The 14,429-nt window shown below is 30.6% G+C and overlaps 2 protein-coding genes and 1 pseudogene across 2 annotated transcripts; all 3 read right to left on the minus strand.

Annotated features, from left to right (window-relative positions):
* Positions 1 to 68: 68 nt before the first annotated feature.
* On the minus strand, positions 69 to 1,861 carry LOC117931500 (S-norcoclaurine synthase 1-like). The gene is made up of 4 exons (XM_034852480.1): positions 1,615 to 1,861; positions 969 to 1,216; positions 575 to 899; positions 69 to 465 (listed from the first exon to the last, which is right to left on the minus strand). Exons 1-4 carry the CDS (start codon positions 1,858 to 1,860, stop codon positions 238 to 240), a joined length of 1,047 nt encoding a protein of 348 aa, XP_034708371.1. The 5' UTR covers position 1,861; the 3' UTR covers positions 69 to 237.
* A 2,382-nt stretch (positions 1,862 to 4,243) lies between these two features.
* LOC117930421 lies at positions 4,244 to 7,980 on the minus strand (annotated as a pseudogene).
* Positions 7,981 to 11,554: 3,574 nt separating this feature from the next.
* LOC117931516 (S-norcoclaurine synthase 1-like) lies at positions 11,555 to 13,862 on the minus strand. Its single transcript, XM_034852485.1, has 4 exons — positions 13,609 to 13,862; positions 12,736 to 12,983; positions 12,230 to 12,554; positions 11,555 to 12,097 (listed from the first exon to the last, which is right to left on the minus strand). Exons 1-4 carry the CDS (start codon positions 13,822 to 13,824, stop codon positions 11,852 to 11,854), a joined length of 1,035 nt encoding a protein of 344 aa, XP_034708376.1. The 5' UTR covers positions 13,825 to 13,862; the 3' UTR covers positions 11,555 to 11,851.
* Between the last annotated feature and the right edge of the window lie 567 nt (positions 13,863 to 14,429).

Raw genomic sequence — 14,429 nt, forward strand, 5'->3', positions numbered from 1 at the left:
TGACTGTGATATGTCATATTAATTGTAGAAAAATTCCCGTTGTTAAATATTTTAAAGTGATGAGGATATTTTGTTAATTTCTTCAAGTTTTATCAATCAAGTGAAGGCATTAAGCATTAATAATGTAAAACAACACAGTTTAAAGGCCAAAATAGCCTTGGCCCATAAAAGTCCATGAATCACCAAACAGAGTTCTCAGGCAATGGAAATTATCATTGGCCTTTCAGTTCTCCAACTTCATATGATTGATTGCACCATTATTCTCCTACTTAGTGCAAACTTTAAATACTCATCCCAGTCTACAGATTTATAGATTGCACCATTATTCTCCTTTGTAAGTTCTGGTAAAGGACCAATGATTGTCTGTACACTCGGAGAACAGAATGTTGCAATGGAGAGGCGTTCCGTCTCTGGGTTCATCACCGCTCTATGCTCTATGCTCTTGTATTCCCCATTGCTCATTATCTGCTCACAATCAATGAAACCATAAATTATCTTACTCGTCCAACTTTCAGATTGCCAATGACCATATTAATACAAGGTAATGTTACTTAGGACATTTAGGGTTAATTACCTCAAGAATGTCGCCAATGTTGACGATGAATGCACCGGGGACAGGCCTTAACGGTATCCATTTACCATTTCTCTTTATTTGCAAACCTTGTACTTCATTGACTTGAACAAGAGGGGTAAGTCCACAAATATCTGAGTGGGGAGTGAGACCTATAACCTTGCTTGCATGCACACGAGGGGGATAATAATTCATTCTTATCTGTTGTCTTCCCTTTTGAAACATATTCATGAGCTGCCCAGGATCGACCTTAAGGTTCTTAGCCATCAACTCCAAAAGGCAGATTGAAACTTTTTGGAGCTCTGATGAATACTTGTCGAAGGTTGCCCTGGTTTACAAGGTGGAAGCTTAAGCAATGTGCCAAGCATACTGTAATAAAAGGAGTAGATCTATTTACCTGAAAGAAGTGGGTTCTTGAGGCCAGAACCTCATATTTCTTTCAGAGGCTGGAAGGGATAGAAGAAAAAGTATATCAGCCCAATCAAGCTTCTGGTCTTGGGAAACAACAAAGTGTTGGCCATAACCTTCCACCCCATTTGGTAGTTTTGCATATGCATTCTTCTCCTTTAGTGGCAATTTAAAGAACTCTTGAAGGTCTGCCTTCATTTTCTCAATTACTTCTTCTGCTACCCCATGATTTATCAACTGTTTGATGACAATATGCTCAATTTAACATAAGACAGTAGCCCATTAAGATATAAGGTAAAACTATCCAACAGACTCGGCTATAGCTGACTTCAATGATTTTAATTTACACTTTCAATAATTACCCAGAATAATAAAGATTTTTTATTTTTCACCAAGGTGGTTTAGATCTAATTATGTTGACATGATCTAAATAGCAATAAAGTCTCCATCTAAGAGAAATTGAAATGGGGAATTTTTAGCACTTACTGTTCAAGATAGATTAGAACAATGTATCATAAATTAATTTCATGTGGATCTTTTGCAGCCAAGACACAAATTCCAAGGGATAAAACTATGGATGCAGCTCAAAACAGGAACTCTATAAGAATCCCAAGAGATAAGGATAAGGATTGTACCTGGAAGAAGCCCCATTCTTTACAGGCATAGTGAAGTTTACCCATCTCATCTTCAGCAACCATGAGCTTCCTCATATCTATGGTGGGAATCTGGATAGACTCATCCGCCAAAACTTCTTCCGACTGGAGTTCCGGCCGGAGGTACCGGCTTGGTATTTCACCTGAGTTGTTGGAAGCGAGAGCTTGGACATTTTCAACTGGAAGAAAGAATCCCGACTCTGTGCTCATCTCTTCACCCACCACCATTTGTTGTCTCCACAGGGTTTCTCAGTATTATATATTCTAAATCATATACATGTTTTGCTTTATTTTCTTTGAAAACGACGCGTTACCTAAATTTTGCTTGCGAGATACAGAAAAATCTAGAGATTCGTGCACCTAAAAACCAAGACTCTTTAAGACCTTGATTTTAGATTGAAGAGCCTTCATTCAAAGTTGTTGAAAAAAACTTTGAATTTAATTTTCAAACTTGCACTCGAAAATCTTTTAATATTATGTTAAAGAACTGTTGTTGAGGCTTTGGGAGCAGGTTTTTTTTTTTTTTTTTTTTTTTTCAATTTTTTAAATTTTAAAATTTATTTAATAAGACATATTTTTTAAAAATAGCGTTTTATAAAATATTTACAAAAATATCAACATGCTTCTAAAATCATCCTTTAAAATTATAATTTTACATGCAAAAACCGATTTTTCAAAATGAGATTTTATCATAAGCATAATTTAAATTTGTATTAAAATCGTCTTTTAAGATGAATAGTTATAAGTAACTTGTCTTTTTGAAAATGAGATTTTAATATAGAGACAATTTATAAATTTATATAGAGATAATTTTGACATGAGTAGTGTTATATTTCTCATAATTTTCAATTTTTCAAAATTTTCTTTTGAAAACAAATGTAATAGTACAAAAAAAAAAAAAAAACCCCCATATCTTTCATCCTAATTTTGATTCTTACCTATCAAAGCAATGATTAATCAAAGTTCTTGTGCAATCTTGAGTACAAGTTACCTCTTTGCTAATCTTTATGCTTTATAGTGTAAATAGGGATTCTTTTTCTTCGCTAATCTTTTGATTTTGCGATGGAGATATAGTTGATGAGTTCAATGACCTAATTCTGTTTTAAATTTGTTTTTCTTCTTTTTCAAAATATGCTTGTCAACATATTCACAATGATTTTGGAATGAAAAATTTAGATTGAAAGCCATAAGGACCTTCCTGTCATTGAAAAAAGGCTCACTCAAAATTAGTTGTTATTTTGGTTGTGCCAAAGTATTATATTTGTTGAAAATTTTGAAGGTACTAAACTTTGAATCATGACATTAAAAGTATATAATAAAATTTGGATCATTAAATAAAAGTACAAGTAAATAAAATTAAAATACAAATAAATGAACCTAAAATAATAAAGAATAAGGTCAAAATATAAATAAATATAATTGAGATACAAAACAATGAGACCTTAATTATCGTACAAAGGAATAAAACTCAAGTACAAGGCAATGAGAGTCGAGTTGGATACATAGTACCACTTTATTGGTGGTGTTTTTAATAAGTACAAAAAAAGTACACTAAAAATTATATTTTTAATTCTATGTATATTTTATTTAAAAATGGATGGATGCTTGTACCAATAATATAAGAGAATTGTGGAAAAACAATGTTACCATTGTTTAGAAAGTGAGGATTGAAGCAAACTATGGTGAAGTTCTATAATTTTATTTCAATACTGAGTAAGATCTTTTGTGGAAAGTTTTAATACTTTCTTAGTATCATGTTTGATTGTACATATCTATGGTTATAAATTGTGATATCCTATATTGGATATGAAAAAAAAGGTTTTAGTATCATATATATGTTTAAATTTCTCTTAATCTTATAAATATATTTAAATGTTGTGAGAACCCTTTGAACCAAAAGTGGATAATATTTACACTATTGGAAGAGGTTCGGCCATTATAATGGTATAATTAGAACTAATCCTCAACCCTTTTGTGTGACACAACAAGGATATTGTCTCTATATGTAGGGATGACAACGGGGCAGGTTTTTTCGGGTACTCGCCCCGTCCCGCCCCGTCCCTAATGAGACGGGGTTTAAATTTAATAAACGAATTTGGGATGAGTATGCAATTTTTTTTAAACCCGGGACGGGTTCGGGTATTACCCTATCCCGTCCCGTTTACATATAAAATTAATTTTAAAATTAAATTTAATTTAAATTTTAAAATTAATTTAATTTAAAATTTTATTTTACTAATTTTAATATATAGATAATAATAAAAAATTTTAATAAAATAAGTTATGAAAAATATAACGATTTTATTATTTATAAAATATATTTATTTTAATGTAATTACAAAAATTTAAAAGTAATTTTTTTTTAAAAAAGCTAACCGGGGCAGGGCGGGACGGGTATGGGAACGGGATGGGGATGAGAATTTTTTTAATAAACGGGGTAGGGTTGGGAGGGGGGCGACCAATCCCGAACCCGCCCCGTTGCCATTTCTATCTATATGGGGAGTGATTGTGATATGTCATATTGTAGAAAAATTCCTGGTGTTAAATATTTTAAAGTGATGAGGATATTTTGTTAATTTCTTCAAGCTTTATCAATCAAGTGAAGGCATTAAGCATTAATAATGTAAAACAACACAGTTTAAAGGCCAAAATAGCCTTGGCCCATAAAAGTCCATGAATCACCAAACAGAGTTCTCAGGCAATGGAAATTATCATTGGCCTTTCAGTTCTCCAACTTCATATGATTGATTGCACCATTATTCTCCTACTTAGTGCAAACTTTAAATACTCATCCCAGTCTACAGATTTATAGATTGCACCATTATTCTCCTTTGTAAGCTCTAGTAAAGGACCAATGATTGTCTCAACACTCGGAGAACAGAATGTTGCAATGGAGAGGCGTTCCGTCTCTGGGTTCATCACCGCTCTATGCTCTATGCTCTTGTATTCCCCATTGCTCATTATCTGCTCACAATCAATGAAACTATAAATTATTTTACTCGTCCAACTTTCAGGTTGCCAATGACCATATTAATACAAGGTAATGTTACTTAGGACATTTAGGGTTAATTACCTCAAGAATGTCGCCAATGTTGACGATGCATGAATGCACCAGGGACAGGCCTTATCGGCATCCATTTACCATTTCTCTTTATTTGCAAGCTTTGTACTTCATCGACTTGAACAAGAAGGGTAAGTCCACAAATATCTGAGTGGGGAGTGAGACCTATATATAACCTTGCTTGCATGCACACAAGGGGGATAATAATTCATTCTTATCTGTTGTCTTCCCTTTTGAAACATATTCATGAGCTGCCCAGGACCAATCTTAAGGTTCTTAGCCATCAATTCCAAAAGGCAGATTGAAACTTTTTGGAGCTCTGATGAATACTTGTCTAAGGTTGCCCCGGTTTACAAGGTGGAAGCTTAAGCAATATGCCAAGCATACGGTATAGTCTGTAGAAAAAATTAATAAAAAGAATTCATGTAATCAGAGGAGTTAATCTATTTACCTGAAAGAAATGGGTTCTTGAGGCCAGAACCTCATTTTTCTTTCGGAGGCTGGCAGGGATTGAAGAAAAAGTATATCAGCCCAATCCAGCTTCTGGTCTTGGGAAACAACAAAGTGTTGGCCATAACCTTCAACCCCATTTGGTAGTTTTGCATATGCATTCTTCTCCTTTAGTGGCAATTTAAATAAGTCTTGAACAACTGCCTTCATTTTCTCAATTACTTCTTCTGCTACCCCATGATTTATTAACTGTTTGATGACAATATATGCTCAATTTAGAATAAGACAGCAACCCATTAAGGGATAAAGTAAAACCATCCAACGAACTCAGCTTCAAGTTCACCATATCATGGATGTATGGTAGAAAATTCCTACATCTTGGTAGTCTCTATCTGTTCTACCTTTGGGGTTCCATACAGAGGTCTTAACCAAAACCATCAGCCCTGCATATGAATATGCATTCTAACCCAATCCCTCCCTTCTTAAAAACCCAGAAAAGAATTGTTTACGAGACTCTATATGCAATATCAGTTAAAATGAAATACTCATTGTGTAATGCCCCAAACCTAATTTAGGGGTAAAATCGTAATTTAGAAATTATTAATTAATTAAAATAATTTAATAAGGGTAAAAATGTCTTTTTGTATTTAAAACTCCTATATATAAATTATATCTTTCCTATATTCTCTATTCAGAAAACCCTTTTACATAAAGATAAAAAATATCAGAGAGCATAGGGCTGAAGATTTGGAGGTTTAGGGTTTGAAGAATAATTTTTTAGGTAAGATTTTAATCCTTAAATTAATATTTTATATTTGTTAATTAGTTTTAAAAACTTTAGATATTCTTTAGAAGATATCAATCTAGATTAAAGTTTGTTAAATTAATTTTTAAATCAAAAGACTAGAAATTTATGAATGTGAATTATTTTGTGATGAAAATAGGAAAATTTAGAAATTTTTATCTAAATAAATAAATCGTTTGTGTAGACTTTAGATTTGATAATAATAATAATAATAATAATAATAATAATAATAATAATAATAACAATAATTGGAGTACGCGTGTGTTGCCAAGGTGTTGAGTTAGACATCGGAAAAGATTGTATATGTAAATATATTATAAATAATGAGAAGAAACATGAGGCTTACTGTTTTCTTTTAGGGCTTTGTGTGTGTAATGAAGATATGAGGATAATGGGTTGGTTATGTATCGAATTTGAAAATTAATAAAAATTATAATATTTAGTTTTAAGCTAACAAAGGAAATATTAATAATAATAATAGTTTTCTATATAGGTTTTAATTTAATTTAAATATATAAAGAAATAAATAGTAAGGGTAAGATTAGGAAAAAAAAATGAATTTTACAATAATTTGGAAATTCACTAAATTACTTTATTATTGTTTAGGAAGTTGAAAATAATATTGGATGGTAATAATTTTAAAATGAGAAATTAATTAGGATCCCTAATACTAAATAAAATATTTTCAAGATTGTCATATATATATAGATAAATAATCAATAATCAATATTGTGTATGATATCATATTAGGTGATGAGAAATTCTTTAGAGTTAAATACTTCAAGGTTTTGAGTGCTTTTTCAAGGTAAGGGAAATTAATGTAGATTTTTACAGAAGAAAATAATTTCCTTTTTATATTGTATTTTAAAAAGTGTAAAAATATTATTTTTATCTTTTTGCATGGATCAAATATGTGTTTTGTATGGAAAGTATATTTGAGAATCTTCTTTGTTTATTTATGAAAAGTGAAAACTTTTGGAGATATGATATTTTGTTTTGCAAGTTTGAATTAATGAAATAAAGTGTTTGACTCTGGTTCCTATGACCCTAGTCAACGGGTTATAATTGTTGACATTTCTATGGTCTTAATCAACCGGTTATAATAGTTAATATTTTATGGCCCTAGTGTTATAATTGTTGACTTTTGGTTTTGTTCACCTTAAATGAAATAAATTTGAAACTAGTCACTCATTCATGAAGTCCCACCTAATTGGGCACCATTTGTTATTTGATAACCAGAGTAAAGATATTTTGAATGCATTTGATTTGGTTTTGATGAGAAATTGTTTTGAAATGGATATATATGAGAAAGTTTGTTGAAAAGTTTGAATATACTAGTATTTCGAACTCAAAAGTTTTTTTATGAAAATAAGTATATGTTGTATCTCCTATTTACAAACATAATTGAAAATGTTTGATCCATGAAACTGCATTGATGTTCCTTATTGAGCTTTAAGCTCATGCCCCTTCGTTGATAATTTTTCAGGTACTCTCAGTTCTGGCAAGGAGTGATGGCTAAGCTGGGGAAATTTTTCTTTGTTAGGATTTTGGTTCAAACTTTATTTTGGACATTGGTTAGATGTTAAAATTTATTTTCCGTTTAAATTATTTGAATTTGGAGTTATTTGGACAATAATACGAATGTTTGTGTTGTTTCCACTTTGAGCCTTTGAATTTGAGGTGTGAAATGATCGTCATGCCCTTGGAGTGGGTTTTAAGGCGTAACAGATTGAGCCAAGAGACATATTAAAAGAAATAAAAGCAGCACAAGACATGAACTTGCCAAAAATCCCAAGGATCGATCAAACATATAAAAATAATTATACCTGAAAGAAACCCCATTCTTTACAGGTCGACTAAAGTTTTCCCATTTCATCATCTTCAACCATGAGCTTCCTCATATCTATGGTAGGAATTCGGAGAGACTCATCCACCAAAACTTCTTCTGATCGGAGTTGCTCGAAGCAAGAGCTTGGACATTTGCCACTAGAAGTGAACCTCCCAGCTCTCTGCTCATCTCTTCACCCACCATCTTCGTCTACTCTTGATGCCACTACCTCTTTGCTAGCTTCTTGCATTGTTTCCTTTTCGTTTGTTCGTTCCTTTTTTTTCGAATTTTTTTTTTTTTAAATGATGTGTTGCCTAAAACTGACGTGTCGCTCGTTGACATTTACTTTTTTACGTCAACTCTAAATCTTGTGCCTTAGAATGAAAGTTACATATGGTAATGATTTAATATAAGGGTTACTCACAAATAAAGCTTTACAATAGCAATTAAAAGTATTTATTTTTTTAGTTTTTTGTTGAAAGTAATTTGTTTTCAAATTTTAAGTTTTTTTTTTTTCATAATTTATTTTAAATTTTTGGCTTAACAAAAAAATTAAAATATTTAACTTTTTTTTTTAAATTAAAAAAATAAAATGTTGATTTTTCTTTACTTTTTAATACTTAATAAAAATAAAATATTATGAAAACAAATAATTTAATACTTAACACTATTAAGTACTATTTAATTTTCATTTTCATTTAAAATCAAGTAAAAAAAAAAAAAACATCATCTTAGTTTGTGATTTTAGATCCACGAAACATGTATATCACCTTTTGTTTGAATATCTTTAACTTTTTCTAATTGTTGTTGAAAAATAAAAATTTAAGTGTTCCTTTGCATATATTATTTTTCTTGGGCTATTTGATAAAATAATTTCAAATTTGTAAATATGAAGTCTAAAAAATTGATCAATTTTTTAAAGACATACTCTTCAAGTTTTCCAATAAAAATAACATTTTCTTCTAAAATTTATATGAAAATAATCCTAATAATGAAGGGTATTTATGTTGAAATGTATTATTTTTCAAGTTTAAATATGGAAGAGGCTAATTTTGTTGATTCAAGATTATTTCATCTGTTTTAATCAAATAATTCTTCTTTTTATATTATTAAAAATAGAAAATATAAGTAATTTAAACCTTTATGGGCTTATATTGAAAATGTAATAATTTTTAAAAACTACTTAAAAAATTTGAGATATGGAAAGGTTTTTACTTCAATTTTTTAAATTTTTTTATGAGGATATAAGGTGAATCTATATCTATTGAATAAAATTTTTTACTTTCTATATAAAACCTTCTAATTTTTTCAAAAAAAAAAAAAAGTGCATTCAAATAAAGCCATTTTTGGAACTAAACCATTTTGATTCTTATATATCAAAGCTATGATTAATCAGAGTCCCATGTACCTGTGGGTACAAGTTCTCTCTTTGCTAATCTTCTTGTTTTGTAGTGTGGATAGGAGTGGTGAGCTCAATGACCCAATTCCTTGCTTAAACCCGTGATTGGGTATTGATAATATTTTTGCTAAAATAATATCTTATTATATATATATATATATATATATATATATATATATATATATATATTTTACATAATAACAAACTTATTTATAATATATTAATCATACTTGTGTACGATTCCAATTCATATTAGTATAGAAATCCTAATTAATGTAAGAAACCTAAATAAACAACAATTTTTAATGTTTCTCAAGTTCCTAAAATTCTTCTAATTTGACTTTAAGTTAGATTATAACTTCAACATTCTCTTTTAAACTAAGTTGTAAGGTCAATAACACTAAACATCATTTTCAACTTCTTAAACACATCAATTTTTAATAGTTTTATAAAAATATTTGCAACTTGATCTTTTGATCTACAAAGCCCAAATTCAATCTTATAATTTTTTACGAATTCCTTAATATAATGAATTTGATACTTATATGTTTATTTCTACTATGAAACATCAAATTTTTTGTCAGTGCAATAATAGACAATTCTTCATATCTTATTCTTAATAATAAATTTTGGAACTTGACATTTGAGTTATTTATTTTAGGATCAATCTAATTAATGTCATAAAAATACATTAATGTGAACCACAAACATGCATGTATGAATTCATGAATCTTATGGTTAAGACACTTGGTTTGATCAAGGTAAAGTTAATGTAGTCATTAAGACAATTTTTTTTTCCAATGCCCTCTTGATGTGTCTTGATGGTATAAAGAGTTTTTGACACAAATTTCTTTATCTTCTTATGCCAATACTTGTTAAAAAGAGATTTTTAATACTTTGTAGGATACCTAGCAAGAGAATGAATATGTGTAATTTAAAACTCTTGGTTAGAGATGAATGATGGCATTGAGGCGGCACCTACCTTGCCTTGTCCCTATGAGGCAAGTTTGAAATTTAAATAAAAGGGTTAAAGGTGGATTTGAATTTTTTTTTAAAACCTATGATGGATTCAAGGCAAGTTCGGGTATTGCCTTGTCTTGCATCACCCTAATTATATATAAAATTGATTTTTAAAATTAAATTAAATTAATTTTTATTTTCTTATTTTTAATAATAATAATAATAAATAAAAATACCTTTCGATCAAATAAGTTATAAAAAAACTATAATATTTTAATCATTTATAAAATACATTTATTTTAATACAGTTAAATATTTTGAAAAATAATTTTTTTATTAAAAAAAAAAGGTTAGATGAAGCGGGATGGGATGAGCAAATTTCTATTTTAATACTGTTAACTATTTTGAAAAATAATTTTTTTTATTAAAAAAAAAAGGTTAGATGAAGCGGGATGGGATGAGTATAAGAAATTTGCATACTCACGCCGCCTCTCCCTGCTCTATTTAATTCTTTTAATGAGACATGGATGAAAATTATTTTGAATAAACATGGCAGGATTAAGATGAGGACCTATCCTGAACCCGCCATGTTGCCATCCCTACTAAAAATGTATCAATTTATATAAATCTCTTATTGTTTTTAAGGGTGACAATTCATGTTGGTGAATTGTGTTTGTGATGTGTCAAAACTCATGCATTGGACTAAATAGGTCAACTTAAGCACAAATCAAATAATAATCAAATTAAAATATAAACCAAACACACTAATTATTAAACAAGTAATATATCATGTAACTCATTTAATAGTTAAGACACATTTAATAATCAAGTCGAACTAGATCTTTGTTTCAGCCAATATGATTAACATCTCAACCTAACATGTTTATTAGTCGATTGACCTATTTATTCAAAATCAAATTTTTAATCAATCAAATGTAAGTTAAATAGGTTATGATTATAATTTGATTAATCAACACGGTTATTAAATAGGTCATTTTGGGTGAAATTCATGTCATATAGGTTGATAAAAAAAAAAATAATCTATTTATTAAATGAGTTATATAGGTCAACACGAATTTAATCATATAATATTATAATCAATCTAAACTTACAAAAAATGTGTCAAATTCGAATAGTATTGATAAATTGTATCAAATTTTATCACTGCTAATTTTTCTAAAGATTCAACACAAGAATGACACAAATTTATCAATAACACTCTCTTAACATCATAACAATGATATTTTGAGAATGATTCACCTATTTAGTGCCATTCAACTTCACTTAAATAAAATAAAAAATCTAATTAACAATCTCAATAAATAGATTCATACGACAACTAATTGAATCACAAGCCATGCCCAACCGTACAAGCAATGAAATTAAGAGAAACTGAGAAAGATGGGAGACAGCTAAAGGTCAGCAATATAAGTTGAGTAACCTATTAAGGAATAGAAAAATGGTACAAGAAATTTATTTGGCACAAAATGCCCAATCCTCCCGGACCTACTCGTCAGGGACTTTTAGAACCACAAAACATTCGAGTTTTCATGCTCTTTATGGATTCTCTTTGGAGTCTCTCCAAAGAGTTGCTTAGTAGCAATGAGTTTGCTTAGTCCCAATTAACTATAGTAGCAAATTGAAATTTTCTTAAATTATGGATCACATAATTTATTCAACTCAATTCTTTCGACAATACATGGTTATCATGGCCTTTCAGTTCTCCAACTTCATATGATTTATTGTACTTTTGCCATCAAGTTTTCTACCTAGTACAAATTTTATATACTCCTCCCTGCTTACAGATTTATAGATTGCACCTTTCTCCTTTGTAAGCTCTGGCAAAGGACCAATGATTGCCCCAGCATGCGGAGAACAGAATGTTGCAATGGAGAGTCGTTCCTTTTCTGGGTCCACCACTGCTCTATGCTCTATGCTCTTATATTCCCCATTGCTCATTATCTGCTCACAAATGAAATTAACCATTCAAGAATTTCATTTGTCAACTTTCAGTCTCCCAATAAACAACAATACAAGATTTGCCTGTTTGGTTTAACAATATAGTGTTATTTAAGAGAATTTAGGATTAGTTACCTCAATAGAGTCACCAATGTTCACGATAAACGCACCAGGGACAGGCCTAATTGGTATCCATTTACCATTTCTCTTAATTTGCAAGCCTTGCACTTCATTGACTTGAACAAGTAGGGTAAGTCCTCCGAAATCTGAGTGGGGAGTGAGACCTATTACCTTGCTTGCATGCACACAAGGCGGATAGTAATTCATTCTCACTGCTTGTCTTCCATCGTCAAACATATTTGTGAGCTGCTCAGGATTTATCAAAAGGTTCTTAGCCATCAACTTCAGAAGGCAGTTTGAAACTTTTACAAGCTCCGATGAGTACTTTTCCAAACTTCCCCTGACATACAAAAGGAAACTTAAGCAAAGTTCCAACGAGTGGGTATATTTTTTCACTATTAGGCTCATTTTTGTGCTCAATATTCTTTCACATTTTGAAAAATTATATGAAGCGTAATAGTTTTTCAAGGACAACAGTCATCAACAAGAATTCATTCAATCAGAGTAGTTAACCTATTTACCTGAAAGAAGTGGGTTCTTCAGGCCAGAACCTCATATTTCTTTCAGAGGCTGGCAGGGATTGAAGAAGGTGCATATCAGCCCAATCAAGCTTCTGGTCTTCGGAAACAACAAAGTTTTGGCCATAACCTTCAACCCCATTTGGTAGTTTCGCATATGCATTCTTCTCCTTTAGTGGCAATTTAAAGAATTCTTGAACATCTGCCTTCATTTTCTCAATTACTTCTTCGGCTGCCCCATGATTTATTAACTGTTTGATGATAATATGCTCAATTTAGAATAAGACAGTAACCCATTGAGGTATAAGGTAAAACCATCCAACAAACTCAGCTTCAAGTTCAGCTACATCTGTGACTTAAATGACTTAAAATTTCAACAATAACTGAGAATAATACAGAAGAATCACTTTAGAGGGCGATGCTCATATATCAGATGTATGATCATTTTTCAGGCCTTTGAATTGAAGAGAATTAATCATAACCTTCCACTCTTTACTTTAGAAATTATCCTTTTGTAGATACCATATCATGGATAAATGGTAGAAAATTCCTAGATCGTAATAGTCTCTATCTGTTCTACCTTTGGGGTTCCCTACAAAACCCTAACCAAAACCTTCAGTCCTCAAAACAAATCTATAATCCAAAACAAAATCCCTGCATATGCATATGTATTCTAACCCAATCCCTCCCTTCTTAAAAACCCAGAAAAGAATTGTTTACAAGAATCTATATACAATAGCTGTTGAAAATGAAATTATTCATTAAACCAAGAGAAATTCCAAGAAAAAAAAAAGCATAGAAGCAGCCCAAAAGAGGAGCTTGATAAAAATCCCAAGAGATAATAAACCCGGTTCAAACATATAAAAATAATTATACCTGAAAGAAACCCCATTCTTTACAGGCCAAGTGAAGTTTACTCATTTCATCATCATCAACCAGGAGCTTCCTCATATCTATGGTGGGAATTTGAAGAGACTCATCCACCAAAACTTCTTCTGAGTGGAGTTCCGGCCGTAGGTACCGGAGTGGCAAATCACCGGAGTAGCTGGAAGCAAGAGCTTGGACATTTGCAACTGGAACCGAACCCACCATTTTTTGTCTTCTCTTGATGCCACTTTCTCTTTGCTCAGCTTCTTGCTCTGTACTCTGTAGTATAGCCTTTTATTTGCATTTTTTCTTTTCCTTTTGAAAACGATGTTTACCAAAAACTGACGTGTAGCTTGTTGACATTTTATATTTTAGACACAAATGTCGTGAACTTTAAAAACACGTGCGTAAAAACGAAACTTTAAAATTCTATTAATTTAATAAAGGATTAATTCATTGAACCTGAAGTGTAACCAAATTTTCACATAAGTACCCTTCAACACTTTTGTTATTTACAAATGTGTTTTAAAAAAATGATTATTTTTATAAAACAAAATATGAGGACAATTTTTTTCAAATTGAGTATTTTTTAGATTAAAAAAAGGTGAATGGTTAATTTTATAAAATCGGGATAATTTCATCTCTTTTAATCGATTATCCCTTTAATAAAATGATCATACAAATTCTTCTTATTTCGTAATAAATAAGCATCAATTCATGTGTACTAAAGCATGTGGTGTCTGCTTTAACCTATGCAATGCCTTTTTGAGTTTGTAAACTTGTTTCTCTTTCCCTTCCTTAATATATCATGGTGATTGTTCAACAAAAAC

The sequence above is a fragment of the Vitis riparia genome, chromosome 2 (assembly GCF_004353265.1).
Source record: "Vitis riparia cultivar Riparia Gloire de Montpellier isolate 1030 chromosome 2, EGFV_Vit.rip_1.0, whole genome shotgun sequence".
NCBI lineage: Eukaryota > Viridiplantae > Streptophyta > Magnoliopsida > Vitales > Vitaceae > Vitis > Vitis riparia.

Coding starts and splice junctions, on each gene's coding strand:
- LOC117931500 (XM_034852480.1), bottom strand. CDS start 1,860: ATGGTGGTGGGTGAAGAGATGAGCACAGAGTCGGGATTCTTTCTTCCA. Junction 1,217..1,614: donor AAGAATGGGGCTTCTTCCAG/GTACAATCCTTA, acceptor GTCATCAAACAG/TTGATAAATCATGGGGTAGC. Junction 466..574: donor ACATTGGCGACATTCTTGAG/GTAATTAACCCT, acceptor GATTGTGAGCAG/ATAATGAGCAATGGGGAATA.
- LOC117931516 (XM_034852485.1), bottom strand. CDS start 13,824: ATGGTGGGTTCGGTTCCAGTTGCAAATGTCCAAGCTCTTGCTTCCAGC. Junction 12,984..13,608: donor AAGAATGGGGTTTCTTTCAG/GTATAATTATTT, acceptor ATCATCAAACAG/TTAATAAATCATGGGGCAGC. Junction 12,555..12,735: donor GAAGAACCCACTTCTTTCAG/GTAAATAGGTTA, acceptor TTTGTATGTCAG/GGGAAGTTTGGAAAAGTACT.